Below are 13,617 nucleotides of genomic sequence, written 5' to 3' on the forward strand. Positions count from 1 at the left end.
AAGTGGCCAGCCATCTTCTAACCTGACAGACCTAGTTGCTAGGACTCGGTGGGGACAGAATGACATGGTCCCTGCCCCTGGGACAGGACCAGTGGGAGGTAGGCCTCCAGGAGTGATGGCCACCATGAGCATAACTCTTGTCTGTATGCTAATGTACATATTTACCCTCCTCCATGGAATGCCCTCCCTGCTCATAAGACTCCGTGCTAATCAGAGACAGCGTGAGTCTGGGAAGCAAAGGTGTTGGCTAATGTCTCAGCTAAATGGTAAACACTGGGACCTTCAGGACAGCCCTCAAGGCTGTGGAAAAGAACTCTGAAGACATATAAAAATATATAATTTCTCAACTATGCAAAAAATAAGGATGTGGTATGAGGAGCTTCACGAATCTAAAGGAACAAAGGCAGCTGCATTAATGACCCAGCTTGTCAGAAAAATGCAAAGGCAAGCTGATTCCTGAGTTCAAGGTCAGCCTGGGACACAGTGAGTCCAGGCTCAGGTGTGGGCAATTTCATGACTGTGTCCACACAGCTAGCTTCCCTGTGCTTAACAGAGGCAGGCAGATCTCCGAACTCTTTTACAATGTTAAGAGAAAATGTGTGCATGCCGTCTCCTAAGAATTAAGCAGCTGGGGTCCCAGGATGCTGATTCACTCACTACATAGTCAAAAGGAAACCTGAAGTAAATGACTGGACTCATATGTAAAATAAAGGACTGGACGCAAGATCTGCAAGAGATGATCTATCCGGAGAAAGTGTTTAGAACAGCAAGAGAATTGTCTTCAGCAGAACGCAGAGAGAATAGCTGTCTAGAGATCTCCAGAGAAAGCAGATCAGAGCAAGAGGGAAAGCAGGCTGGAAAGCTGTCTCTAGCAGAGCATAGACTGTCAGCTTGCGGTCAGGATTTGACTTTCGAGCTTGTTTTCGCTGTTCCCAGACACTCCTCTCAGAACCCCTCTCCAAGCAGAGGCTGGTCCTTGGCACTTCATACTCTCCCCTACTGTTGATCTCTGCAGGGACCCTGAAAGAGTTGCAGTTTGGTGGTTTTTCATTCCCCAGGAGGAAGGCTTTGGTAGTCTGTTTCCCAGTGGTCTATTGACAGGGATGCGGGGAGGGTGGTCCAGTTTTACCTTATGTCTCTCATGCCAGCAGCGAGGCTTGGTGGACCCCGTGCCCTTCTGTTTAGTTCATTTTCCCTATGCTAGAGAGCCTTGCCCCAGAAAGGTGCACTCTGGGAAATTGCCCACATTGTGAGCAGGCCAGGCTGGCTCACATCATCCAGACCAATGTCCAGAGGATGTCAGCCTAGTATACCCCTGCTACATTGACCATACTCCTGGGGTAACTTTTCTCCCTATGCTCCCTCAAATCCTGTCTTTGTACTGTTCCTTCCAGTACCCCCCCCCCCCCCCCAGATTTAGGGACACTTGTATTTCACAACTGAGCAGAGCTTAGCTGTTGCTAAAGAAATACCTCTGTCCCTGAGCCATGACCTCCCATTGGCTTGTAAGAGGCCTAAAGTGGAAGGCTTTGATTGGTCTGACTGTCCAGCATGAGGCCCTGCTGTTCCCAGGTATTATCCTCTTATCTGTTAAGAGGTTTAGGCTTGAGCAGGGTAGGAGCTGAGCTATCTCAAGGGAACCAGTGATTTCTCTCATGGGTAACCTTACTCTTCGGGAAAGTTGGAAAGGCCTAAGCAGGTCTTTGAGGCTTTCTGATAAGGAGACAGTGGTAGCCTGAGCTGACCCTCCTTGTCACTGCCAGTTGCCAAAATGCTCAGAAGCCACAGCTCAGAAAGTCAGGGAAGACTTTCAGGTCCTCAAGGCCTCTGGGTACCAGCCTCTGTATCTTCTATTGATCATAGTTCAGCTTTGTTGGCAGGTCCCCCACCCTGCCCATCTGTTAGTGCCCGTGCTCTTGACAGCTCCTTGATCCCACACTCCTCATCTTCGGCAGGCACATTCACAGGACAGATCTGCAGACTGCCAGCAGATGCCCTTGCTGGCTAAGAGTCAGAAAGAGACATAGAACCCAGGACAGGTTTGGCCCAGAGGCCCCCATCCCTGACCACTCAGGCCCAACACACTAGTTCAAGAGAACAGACCTTCCCAGGGATGCAGTTGCTTTAGCATCTGAAGATCAGTTAATGTCATATACTCTAATCACATGACCATCTCAATTGGGACAGAAAAGGCCTTTGAGAAAAGTCAACACGCTTACACAATAAAACCTTTCACCAGATGAGGAACAAAATGACCTTCAGGAAAAAAGACCTCAGCCGGGCGGTAATGGCGCACACATGCCTTTAATCCCAGCACTTGGGAGGCAGAGGCAAGTGGATTTCTGAGTTCAAGGCCAGCCTGGTCTACAGAGTGAGTTCCAGGACAGCCAGGGCTACACAGAAATCTTGTCTCAGAAAGAAAAAGAAAAAGAAAGACCTCAACAGTTGGGGTCTGGGGAGAAGGAAAACACTTGCCACTCTAGCAGGAGGATCTGAGTTTGATCTAGCACCCACATCAAAGCTAGGTGCAGTGATGCAGGCCTGTAACCCCAGCATTGGGAATAGTGGTGGGTGGGATGTGGAGACAGATCCCTGAAGCTCACTGGACCATCCTAGGCAAACTGAGCCTCAGCGTTGGTGAGAGACACTGTCTCACAAAAACGAGGTGATGCCGGAGATTGGCCTCTGGCCTGCACCTGCACACACACTCGTGAGCAAGGGCGCACAAGCTCATAGGCACAGTGCGACTTCGTAGTAAAGAGAACAGTCATGCTACAAGATGGGTGGGCCTTGAAGGTATGTTAGCTAGTCGCAAAACATATTTGTGAAGGATTAATATGAAAGTCAAAGACCAGCAAATGAGGGTCCATGAACTGGCTCAGCGGGTGAAGGTGTTTGTTATCAAGTCTGACTTGTATGGTAGAGGAAGAGGAGGTCCTCCAATCTCCACACAAGTTCAGTGGCATGAGCTCTGTCCCCCCACCCCCCAAAACCAAGGAAGGAACAGGTAATGTACACACCAGATAGAAAATAAAGGGGTGTGTGGGAGCCGGTGCCAGTGGGTGAGGTGCTTCTACTACGGTAATGAAAAAGTCCACTGTTGGTATTAGGGATAACTACACAGTCCCCACATGAATATACTAAAAAATGTCAAGTTGGGGCTGGCCAGTTGGCTCAGTAATGGCACTTGCCATCAAGCCTGACAACCTGAGTTTGGGAGAAGAGCTATCCCTGCAGGCTTGCTGACCTCTGTGTGCTCATCACTGTGATTAACCCCGCCCTACACAGACACTGAATAAATAAATACATCTCCAAAACATTGAGTTGTATGCTTCAATGTTTTTTTTTTTTTTTTCAGCCTGGTGTGGTGGTGCACTCTTTTAATCCCAGCACTTATGAGGAGAAACAGGTGGATCTCTGAGTTGGAGGCCAGCCTGGCCTACATAGAGTGTTCCAGGACAGCCAGGGCTACACAGAGACTTGATCTCAAAGCAAACAAATACACCCAAATAAAGATGCTGGGGACATGGTACATGTGTGCCATTGCACGTGAGTGTAGGTTGGAGGACTACTTGCCTTTACCCATGAACCTTTGCACTGGCCCTAAGTTGTATAGTTTAAATGGGTGACTTCTGTGTCTTTACTGAGAGGAGTAGCCTTAATGTACTAGCCTGGCCAAGACCCCTTCCTTTTTGTCCCTTGTGTTTCTGACCCACAAAACTTCTGGACCACTCTTCTCTGATCCCCAGAGAGGTTTCTGTGCCCTGGGGCTCTGTCTCAGGGTTCTTTTGAAGGACCAAAGTTGCCCCAAACCTTGAAACTTGTGCCCAGGACAGACCTGAGCATCAAGTTCCCTTGTGGGAATGTCCCAACCCCCAAAGCCACTGAAGTAAGCCCCACTGATAACTTCCGGTCCTTCCTTCTGCTCTTTCTCCTTCCTGCCAGGCTACCTGTGGCTTGGGTGGAGTGGAAGTTACCAGAAGGAAAGGGATGTCTCAGAGAGCTGGGGGGTGGGGGAGGGGAGAGGAAGAGAGAAGATGGGTGGGCAGACCAGCTTTCTCACACCGTCCCACCTCATGCAGAGCACTGAGCCAGGGCTCTCAGACAGGTTTTATTCAGGAGTCAAGGCTGTCTTCCTGCTCCCTATCTCCCCACCCACAGAACCCCACTTGGTTGGGGCTTGTTCTTTATCTTCCCCAAGGGTCTGCTGTCCAAGCCACATGGGCACTCAGAGATGGGGAGCCCTAGAGCCTGCAGGCAGACAGCACCCCCCAACCCCACTCTGTGGAGCAGACAAGTATCCTCAGAATCAATCCAATCGTGTCCTCTGGAGAACTCCACTGCGAGGGGCAGGAAGGGCCCTGGTGTGCAGTTACTGATGACCTGGACCCCACAGCCTTTCCCTTCCAGAGGGGCTTTAGCCAGGCAGGGACAGGATAGCAGGACCCCACAGCTGACCTCTTCTCTTTGGGAAGGCAGTAGGCACTTCAGATATTCCTCGACTCAGATGGCTCAAGAAAGAGTTCAGGGGCTAAGATCCTCTGTCCTTAAGAAACTAATGGTCACTAGAACACAGCTCAGAACAGCTTGCAGCTGATCAAGGGCAGCACCCCACCCCCACCCTCGAGGAAGAAGCACGGGGGGGAGGGGGGGCGGGTATTGTGTCATGCACAGGGAAAGCATGACCTGCTCCAGAAGCTCTGACTTCTAACTTGGAAAAAGAATCCAGAATGGGCATGAGGCCAGTCTCCTCACCAGGCCTTCGGGCGTCCCCCTCCCCCCTCAGAATATGCCAGCCAACAGCAGGGGAGGCAGCAGCAGTCCAAGGAAAGGGCCCCACACATGAGCAGAATTCTTCAAATCCCAGTCGGCCTTTTCAGGGTCCTCTGCACCTGCAGAAAAGGAAGGTGTTGGACTTCAGCTTGAAAACAGCCCAGGCTGACTCTCCACAAACTCCATGCAAGGTGCAGGCAGGTGGCAGGGAGGAAGCATCTTCCAGATGGTGCATGCTTTACCATGCCCCAAACACTGGGTCCACAGCACAGGATACCAGCATTCTGGAGCCAGGAAGGAAAAATAAGGGCGTCGGGCCTTACCTGTCCAGGATGATTGTAGGGCCAGGGTGCGCCCACCTGTGGCATTACCCGAGGCACTAGGCAAGTTGGGTAGGGATGTGGAGGCAGGGCCGTCCGAGTGTTCCAGTGAGGCCTGCCCGTCGTGCTCCTGTGCTGGAAGAACTGGGACCAGAGCCTCACTGGAAACAACCAACTCGGCCTCAGGCAGCTCGGCCTCTGCCTCGGGCGACTCGGCCTCAGGCTCAGCCTCCTCCTGGGTTTGGGGTAGGGACTCTCCTGTCTCTGTCAGGGACATCTTGGAGTGCAGAGATTTCTCTGGGCTCACAGAGGTTGCGCTCGACTTGCTGGCTTCTTTGTCCGTAGATTTGGGGATGGGGCTATGAGTTGATGTGAGGAAGTTAACTGGCCCTTCATCCAGTGAGGGTTGCATGTGCGTTGCAGAAACCGAGGGGACCTCAGTTAGAAAAGACTGAGCCTCTGTTGCCATGGAGGAGGGGCCTTCGGTTGCTAAGGAAGATGGGGCCTTTGTTTCTACCGCAGGTGAGGACTCGGTTGCCAGGGAGTCCGAGACCTTTGTTACCGAGGAGAAATGTAGAGTCTCAGAGGTTGCTAGGGATGAAGTAGCGGTTTCCCTGGAGCCTGGGGTTTCAGTTGCCCGGGTGGAAAGGACCTCGGTCACCCTTGGAGGCGAATCCTGCGCCTTTTCCAGGTTTCTCATGGGCTCTGTTTGGCAAGGCCACGCATTAGTGCCGCAAACGGGACCCCACCCGGCCGCACGATATCCCACCGGGATGCTGGAGCCATACTCCTCTGCAGCGGGTGTGCCCTCTGGTAATGTAACTTCTTGTCATTGACACAACTAACTCCTCCACCCACCACCTTGTCCAATCTTCGCAGGCCCCGCCCATTCGACAACAGACCACGCCCACCACCCAGATCTTCCCTCTTGGCCACGCCCCCTCGCGCAGCACTCCAAAGCCGCTGGATCTCAACTCTCTGTAGGGATTTAAGGATGAAATCTGTCACTTGGAGTTAACAAGTTGCCAAAGTGGCTATGCAGGAAAGGCAGAAAGTCACAGAAGGTCTCCACCATCGCATCCCGAAGGCCCTTCTCCTGTTTCTCAGGGCGAAGAGTCCTGAGACTCTAAGTCACCCACTGGGGGAGGGGGTGTAGAGGGGGATACCCCACCCCATTTCAGCTCTCGCCTGCCACTCACCACAGAGAGAGTTCTCGCAGCTGTAGCCAAGAGGGCACTGGGAGCAGGGAGTCCCCTCCTGGTAGGGCTTACGGCCCTTCACGTTCCCCCTAAATGAGAAGGCATTGCTGCAGGAAAGGCCTTCCTACCGGTCCCCACGTTCCCAAGACGCACAACAGATCCGTCCGTCCACAGGAGCCCACGGGGCTACTGTCCCCCACGAGTTGCTTCCCGGGGAACACGGGCTCCCTCCCCACCTTCTCTAGCTAACCAAATTAGACCCCCTATGGGACCATCACAGTTGCTAGAAGGGACAGGGCCCACATTAGCAGCCCATAGCTTCCTTGAGCTGTGCCCAGATCCCTCCTCCCCTACGCATCTGGTCCCGCGGCACGGCACTTACGGGGGCTCATAGTTGCATACGAGCAAATGGATGTTAGCTTCTTCCACTCCCTGGAGCGTCTCACAGAAGTGGGACCCACAGCCGATCCTCTCAGTCTTGCTCCACACTACCTAAAGGAGGGAAAGCCCAGCAGGTTAGCACCAGGCTGGGTAACATAGTCCATCCCCACGGGACCCTATAGCCTCAGGGCAAACATGGGGCTTAGAGGCAGGGGATGACAGCAGCTACCCTCTCTGCCAAACACAGAAGTCACCAGGCCTCTTTCAGTCTCAAGCCTCTGATACACCCTGTCCACTCTCCCATAGCCTCTTTCTAGAGATTCTTAGGGTTTTTTGGTTATTTGGTTGGTTGCTTTGGTTTAGGTTTTTCAAGACAGGGTTTCTCTGTGTGGCCCTGGCTTGTCCTTGGAACTTGCTCTGTAGACCAGGTTGGACTGAACTCGCAGAGATCCACCAGGCAGAGATCCACCAGCCTCTGTGATTCAGAGTGCTGGGATCAAAGGTGTGTGTGCCACCTCCAACCAGCTTGATCCCTTTGAACAAACTTTTGTTTTATGAATTATTTATTCATTTGATGTATATGAGCACACTGTAGCTGTCTTCAGACACACCAGAAGAGGGCATCGGATCCCATGACAGTTGGTTGTGAGCCACCATGTGGTTGCTGGGAATTGAACTCAGGTCCTCTGGAAGAACAGTCAGTGCTCTTAACCACTGAACCATCTCAGCCCCTAAACAAGGTTTTAAACGGGAAGTCTATGGAAAGGATCAGAGACGGTGGAGAGCTTCAGCCACGAGGAAAGTCCAAGGAGGAGTTATTTTGAAACTTTCCCTGTTCCAACCAACACCTTAGCGAGCTTTTATTCTGCCTCTTTGGGGGCTTGGCTGGGCTGCTAGAATAATTTCTTTCTACATACAAAAACAGAACTGTTCATTCCAGCACTCTAGGCAGAAGCAGGCAGATCTCTGTGGGAGTTCCAGGCCAGCCAAGGCTGCCTAGTGACACCACCCCCTCCCCATCTCAACCAGAGCAATAACAAAACAAAAACGTGTGCCCTGCCACAGGGTGGAGATGCCATGTTTTCCTAAATTTCTAGGCTCAGGTTGTGTGTGTGTGTGCGTGCGTGCGTGTGTGTGTGTGTGTGTGTGTGTGTGTGTGTAATCCTGCTTGCAATAGCTGTGGCTCCTCAGATTCCCAGGTGAGTTTGGGATAGAAATGGCTCCTAGCTTAGGACAGAGCTACAGATGGCTTGCTCAGTCTGGCAGTAGTGTGTTGGCTGAGGGGGAGGGGGGGCAGGGATATCCCAGTAGGGAGGGTGCCGGGACCTTCAACTTCCCAACTTGGGTGGGTGCTTGTATTTCCTTAAGATTAGGGCTAAAAATACCAGCTCAAAAGGGCACTGGAAGTGGAAGGGAGGGATGAGGGTGGGACTGTTTTTCCCCACTTTGGTTTCTTGTGTAATCGTTCGTACAATAAGCATTGGGAAGAGAAAACAATCCCTTAATACCAAGGCTAGCGTCACTCCTCACTCTGCAAGACTAAACTTTCCAAAACCATCGGGAACTGAGTGGAGAGGGAAGGTTATATGAGAGAGTCGAGAAACACTGTCAGAAGGCTCCAGAAATCTTTCTCCAGTGAGCATGTGCGTTCTGCCTATACAGTGTTTTTAGAAAGTTTTTTTTTTTTAATTGGATCGAGGGGGATACTACTCCGTCAGGCTTGGTGATGGGGTAGTATCCCCTGCCCATACCCACCCACTGGGCCATCTCGCCCGCCCTCTTATTTATTTATTTATTTATTTATTTATTTATTTTATGTATGTGAGTCCACTGTAGCTGTCTTCAGACACATCAGAAGCATCAGATCCCTTTAAAGATGGTTGTGAGCCTCCATGTGGTTGCTGGGAATCGAACTCAGGACCTCTGGAAAAGCAGTCAGTGTTCTCAACCACTGAGACATCTCTCCAGCCCTCGCCCCCCCCCCCTTTTAAACATTTTTTTCTAACGCAAAAATTAATCAAGTTTGTCTATTTGCTTTATCAGTTTGGCAGATTAGAAACGTTAGTGCCAAGAGCGACAGTGGCAGGAAAGGGGACGTGAGGGGGAGGGGCATCTGCGGCTGAGGCAAAAGCTTTGGACCACTCAAGGTTCACCGTCACCCAGGACAATCACTACATTCAGGAAATAGGTGCTGTGACACCTTCCTTCTCAGAAGGATAAAACGGGTGACCTAGGCTTTCAAAAGATGAGCCTTTTTGAAAAAATGAGTTTGAGTAGACTCTGACTGCGCGCTAACTGCTGTGCAGATTATTAAGGATGCTATAAAGGGGAGGACCGGTTTGAAGAGAGGCTGCTCTGAGTGGAGCGGCACTCAACCTGGCTCAACAACGTGGCTCCACCCATCTGGAGATCCTGCCGGCCCCGCCCACGGGCCAAGTGGCTCCACCCAACACCAGAAGGGCCCAGCTTGCTCTGCCCAATGTGCACGTGGCCCCACCCGTCACCTCCAGGTCCAGACCAAACGGTGCACTCGGGTTCGCACGCACTCACGTGGCTTATCAGAACACCTGAAGCCCCCTCCCCACCCTTTTCACACACGTGGCCCCAGTCCGTCCCTGCTCAATCCTGCAGGTGACCAAACCCAACGTCAAGAGCCCCCGCCCCGTCCCGACTCCATCACAAGGCTCATCCAATAATCAGAGGTCAGCCCAACATCTGGATTCTTCAGCCCTCAGGCAACGTGAGGAGACCTCACACCGGAGCTCACCGCCCCACCCTCTGCCCGCCGCACAGCGGAGGCTGTCACCTGAGTGTAGTGGCCGCACATCTGGCCCGGGTCGCAGGTGGCCGTGCTGAGGTTGTAATGCTCGTGCTCTTCGTGCCAGTTCCCCACGGCCAGCGGCACGTCCATGCCCTCGCCCGTGATGGCAAACAAGTTCTCTCCGCGCCGCCCGCGCTCTTTGTTGTGGCCCCACACACACTTCTGAGCGTAGGCCTTGGCGAAGGCGGCCAGCTCGTCGTCCCACCTCTGCAGGGACGCAAGGGAGGCAAGACAGGGAGGTGAGGGTGGATAAAGTAGGCTGGGGTGTCTTGAAACCTCAGTAGGCCAGAGACGGGCTTGGGGCTTGCCGTACCACGCTCTCCCCTAGCAAGGTGACTCCTGGCTTGTCACGGGAATCTGCTGCCCGTGGGTTTCAGTGGGATGGGGGAGTGCCACCTCAGACCCTGGGGTTCGTCTCTTACCCTTCACAGGGCATGGGAGGTGGGGACAGAGGATTGATGTCAGTTGTGATCTTTGTGTGTCCTGTGTTAGCTGGGGGTGGGGAGGAGATGCACACTGGGCTGTTTGAAAAGCTCCGGCATCTGAAGCTGTCCAGGGAAACGTTGGTGGACCTGTGCATCAACACCTGGCTGCCTCCCTATTGCCTAGGCTCTCCCTCAGTGCTCAATTCACTTCATCGGTCCCTCCTCCCGGAGGAAGCTGTCTCACTTCCAGACATCAGAGGCCTGCCTAAAACAACGCCATCAAACCCCAACTCCAGAGTCTCCAGTCTGTCTCATCGCAGGTGAGACTGGGGAAGGGCAGTTTTGCTTAGAGAACCTCCATGGCTGGGAGAAGGTGGGGCACGGGAGGAGGAACTTAAGGCATCTGACCCCAAAGACTAAGGAGGAAGACCTGGATCCCATTAAACCCTGTGGGCCTCTCCTGGATGCCTGCCGTGGCTCTTGTTCCACCCTCTGCGTGTGCCCCTCTAACAGCCCCCAGCCTGACAGCTCCACCAAAAGCAGCAGCAGGAGCTTGGGGTGAATTGTATGACCACGTCCACTTCCCCCTTACTCAGTGCTATAGCTTCCTGGAACCCTCGGTGGGACCTGAACTGGGCCTTGATGAGTCTTTCCCTTTCTCTCTCTGGTCACTTTTTAAAAATTTAATTATGCACTCACTTTGATGTGTGAATGCCGGCGGGCGCCTAACCTGTCAAGAGGACAGCTTTCTGGAGCCTATTCTTCCTCTTCCTCAACAGCCTCTGGGGAGGGAACTCAATTCATCAGATTTGCTTGATGAACACCTGGCTGGCCCCGCTCTGGCTACTTTGTTTCAGATCAGTGGTCTGGCGGGCCCCTAGACTGACAATAGTGGGCAGTTGGGAGCAGAAACAGGGCTCCGGGAGTCTAGGGCGATACACAGGGCTCCGGGATAGACAGATAGGCTGCATTCTAGGACAGGAAGCAGCATACTCTCTATCTGTCACAATGCTCGGTGTTTTTTGTTTGTTTGTTTGTTTGTTTGTTTGTTTTGTTTTTTTTGTTTTTTTGTTTTTCAAGACAGGGTTTCTCTGTGTAGTCTTGGCTGTCCTGTCCTGGAACTCACTCTGTAGACCAGGCTGGCGTTGCGGGTACTTTTAATAGATAGTTATGGCTGAGAGACCAGCTCAAAGAAGCTCCAGCCCTGACCTCCAAGCTGCGTCTACACCTTAGGGCTTCTCAGTCTGTGGTGTTGCAACCGCCATAATCCTCTCTCCCTGGAAGTAGGTCGGTCCGCTCGGTCATTCAGTAGTCCTGGTTAGTAGGCCAAAACGAGAACAAGAACCAAGAATCCCAAGTTCACGTGGTCGGTCATAAGTCACTTGGGAAGCATGGCCACTGTGGTCAGTGCCACAGGTAACTGGGTCCTGTGGGACATGGGAAGGCTGTATAGTCCAGACTGAGGGTGGAGAAAGAGACAGGATGCCGGGCAGTGGTGGCACACGCCTGTAATCCCAGCACTTGGGAGGCAGAGGCAGGCAGATTTCTGAGTTCGAGGCCAGCCTGGTCTACAGAGTGAGTTCCAGGACAGCCAGGGCTATACAGAGAAATCCTGTCTCAAAAACAAACAAACAAACAAACAAACAAAAAAGACAAGGTGCTAGCCAGGTGGGGGACACCTTGAACAAAATCACCCTGGGCAGCAGAACTACTAACTAATATCTAGGGGCAAGCAGAACTTCCAACTAGTATCCTAGCTTCTGATTTGTCTGCAGTTCCTGGTTGCCAAGGACAACGGGTGTGGTGCTGTGAACATTTCTCAACAGTCTGACCTGCAGGGCAGGGATGTCGGTACCTAACTGTCCACCAGGAAAAGGTTCCCCTCAGAGTCACCAAACCACAGGGGACAAGCTGAGGCTACAAGCTAAATGTCGGGACCCCAGGTTCCCTGTTGTATTTCTCAGGTGTGACTTGACTCTTAGCTCAAGGGTTCCTGGCCACTGGAGGGTGTCTGGGGATAGGGTGGGGGTAGGGGTGTGGGTGGGGTGGACCAGTCAGACTTCAGAGAGGACAGAAAGGGAGGGATTCTAACTCTATCAGCTGAAACCGGAGCAGACATCCTGCCTCAACCCTGTCATCTGATAATATTCTTTCCGCCAGATTGGCCACCGGCACCCAGCCTTGGCCTCCGTTGTCTGTGTGTTCCCCCTACTGCTGTGTAGATAGTGGTTGTGTGATAGTGTATGTGTGGTTTTTATATTCTACCGCATGTAGTATTACATGAGACTGAGACAGAGAGTCCACATGGTTATAGGATGCGACCCAATTAAGACCGGGTGTTAGAGGGAGCACCTGAATTGTGGGCCCCAAAGCCCTTCTGAGGTCTGTTCTTCCCCTCTCCAGTGTTTTCTGGGCTCATCTGTCTTTTCCTCTTCTCTTCCAGGCCAGCCCATGTTGAGAAGAGATGAGAAGGAGGCCACTGGTGTGGGGAGCCAGGGTTTAATCCTGAGCAAGTTCCCTCAGAGCCTCAGTTTCCTCATCTAGTAAATGAGGCTGATTATGGGGACCAGTGCATTATACAGCACCAGGGACTCTGTCACTGACCAGAGGAAGGAGTCTTGAGAGAGCATCCCCATGGGGAGGTGAGGAAAAGGGCTTGTGGCAGACCTAGCCTTGCATCCCCCTTCAGACCCAGGAGGTGGGCACCCGGTCACACTTACCATCTGCAGCATGTCTGAGGCTGGTGGGGACACCCGGGCACGGTAGTAGTTGTGAAGCCCCACCATGTTCTGCTGCTCATCCTCTGTGAGGGCTGAGGTGGGTCCAGCGGCAGTCAGCAGCAGCAGCAGCAGCAGCAGGAGCAGCGGCTGCGGAGGCAGCATCACCCACGAGCTGCAGGAGCTGTGCATGGTGGCCAGCCCTCTCTGCCTCTCCAGATCAGGGGTCTGGCAGCCGGACTTAAAGTCCTCCCCACAGAAGCACCACCCTGGCTGGGGTGGGGCGTCAGGGGCTGTGTCTGGAGGCCCAGCCCGGCTCGCACAATGTCTCCAGGAGGGCTGGGTGCCTTGGGTCTGGACCAGAGTAGAATCCACTCCCCTGGAGTCCTTGGCCACAGCCTCCTTTTCTGTCAGTAATGGGGGCTCAGGCCAAAGGCTATATGAGTTCCACAGTCCCTCCTGAGGTGGACAGATCCTCAGGGGGGACACAATCCCAGAAGCAGCTGCAGAGCTGGGCTGTGGCACCCAGCTCACACCCACCAAGTGTAGAGAGGACAGGACAAAGAAGGAAGCTTACAGATCTGCTTCTACAGGATTGGGTAAGATGAGGAAGCTGCCAGTACCACAGAAAGAGCAAGGAAGGGAGAGATGATGTGTCCAGATGCCTGGTTCGTAGGTCACGCCCGCTGCAGTGTTTGCGGTAAGCTGAGTAGTGACAGCAACATTAAATGCTCACCCCAGGTCCTCTGCAAGGGGAGCAGGCACCCTTAATTGCTGAGCAGTCTCTCCAGCCCCTGTAGAGCCTTCTCAATAAGACTAGGACTAGCCACAGGAACAAGAAAGAAGCTGGGGGCTCGAGGGGAGTATGGAGGTCCCTCGTTCACCTCAGACGAGATCTTCTTCATTATGCTGCCCAAGTTGGCTGTTCTCTGTTATCCTTCCGACATTATATTTTATTTATTTATTTATTTGTTTTCTTAA

General features: G+C 52.8%; 1 protein-coding gene across 2 annotated transcripts; it reads right to left on the reverse strand.

The window, feature by feature from the left end:
* Positions 1-4,098: 4,098 nt before the first annotated feature.
* On the reverse strand, positions 4,099-13,160 carry Pi16 (peptidase inhibitor 16). Of its 2 annotated transcripts, XM_034524741.2 has the most exons (6): positions 12,640-13,160; positions 9,480-9,701; positions 6,675-6,784; positions 6,293-6,381; positions 5,097-5,798; positions 4,099-4,892 (listed from the first exon to the last, which is right to left on the reverse strand). In XM_034524741.2, the coding sequence occupies exons 1-6, from the start codon at positions 12,826-12,828 to the stop codon at positions 4,783-4,785; spliced, it is 1,422 nt and encodes a 473-aa protein (XP_034380632.1). In that variant the 5' UTR covers positions 12,829-13,160; the 3' UTR covers positions 4,099-4,782. The 2 variants fall into 2 exon arrangements, with proteins under 2 accessions (XP_034380632.1, XP_076773225.1); XM_076917110.1 differs by lacking the exon at positions 5,097-5,798 and having other exon boundaries at positions 4,600-4,892; positions 12,640-12,923.
* Positions 13,161-13,617: the final 457 nt, after the last annotated feature.

Source organism: Arvicanthis niloticus, chromosome 20, assembly GCF_011762505.2.
Source record: "Arvicanthis niloticus isolate mArvNil1 chromosome 20, mArvNil1.pat.X, whole genome shotgun sequence".
NCBI classification, from domain to species: domain Eukaryota; kingdom Metazoa; phylum Chordata; class Mammalia; order Rodentia; family Muridae; genus Arvicanthis; species Arvicanthis niloticus.

Bases quoted from the DNA above. Each gene is read 5' to 3' on its own strand.
- Pi16 (XM_034524741.2), bottom strand. From the start codon at position 12,828: ATGCACAGCTCCTGCAGCTCGTGGGTGATGCTGCCTCCGCAGCCGCTG. The intron at 6,785-9,479 runs GTGACAGCCTCC...TCCCTCCTTTAG, and splicing joins TGTGCGGCCACTACACTCAG to GTAGTGTGGAGCAAGACTGA. The intron at 6,382-6,674 runs GTAAGTGCCGTG...CTTCTCATTTAG, and splicing joins GTATGCAACTATGAGCCCCC to GGGGAACGTGAAGGGCCGTA.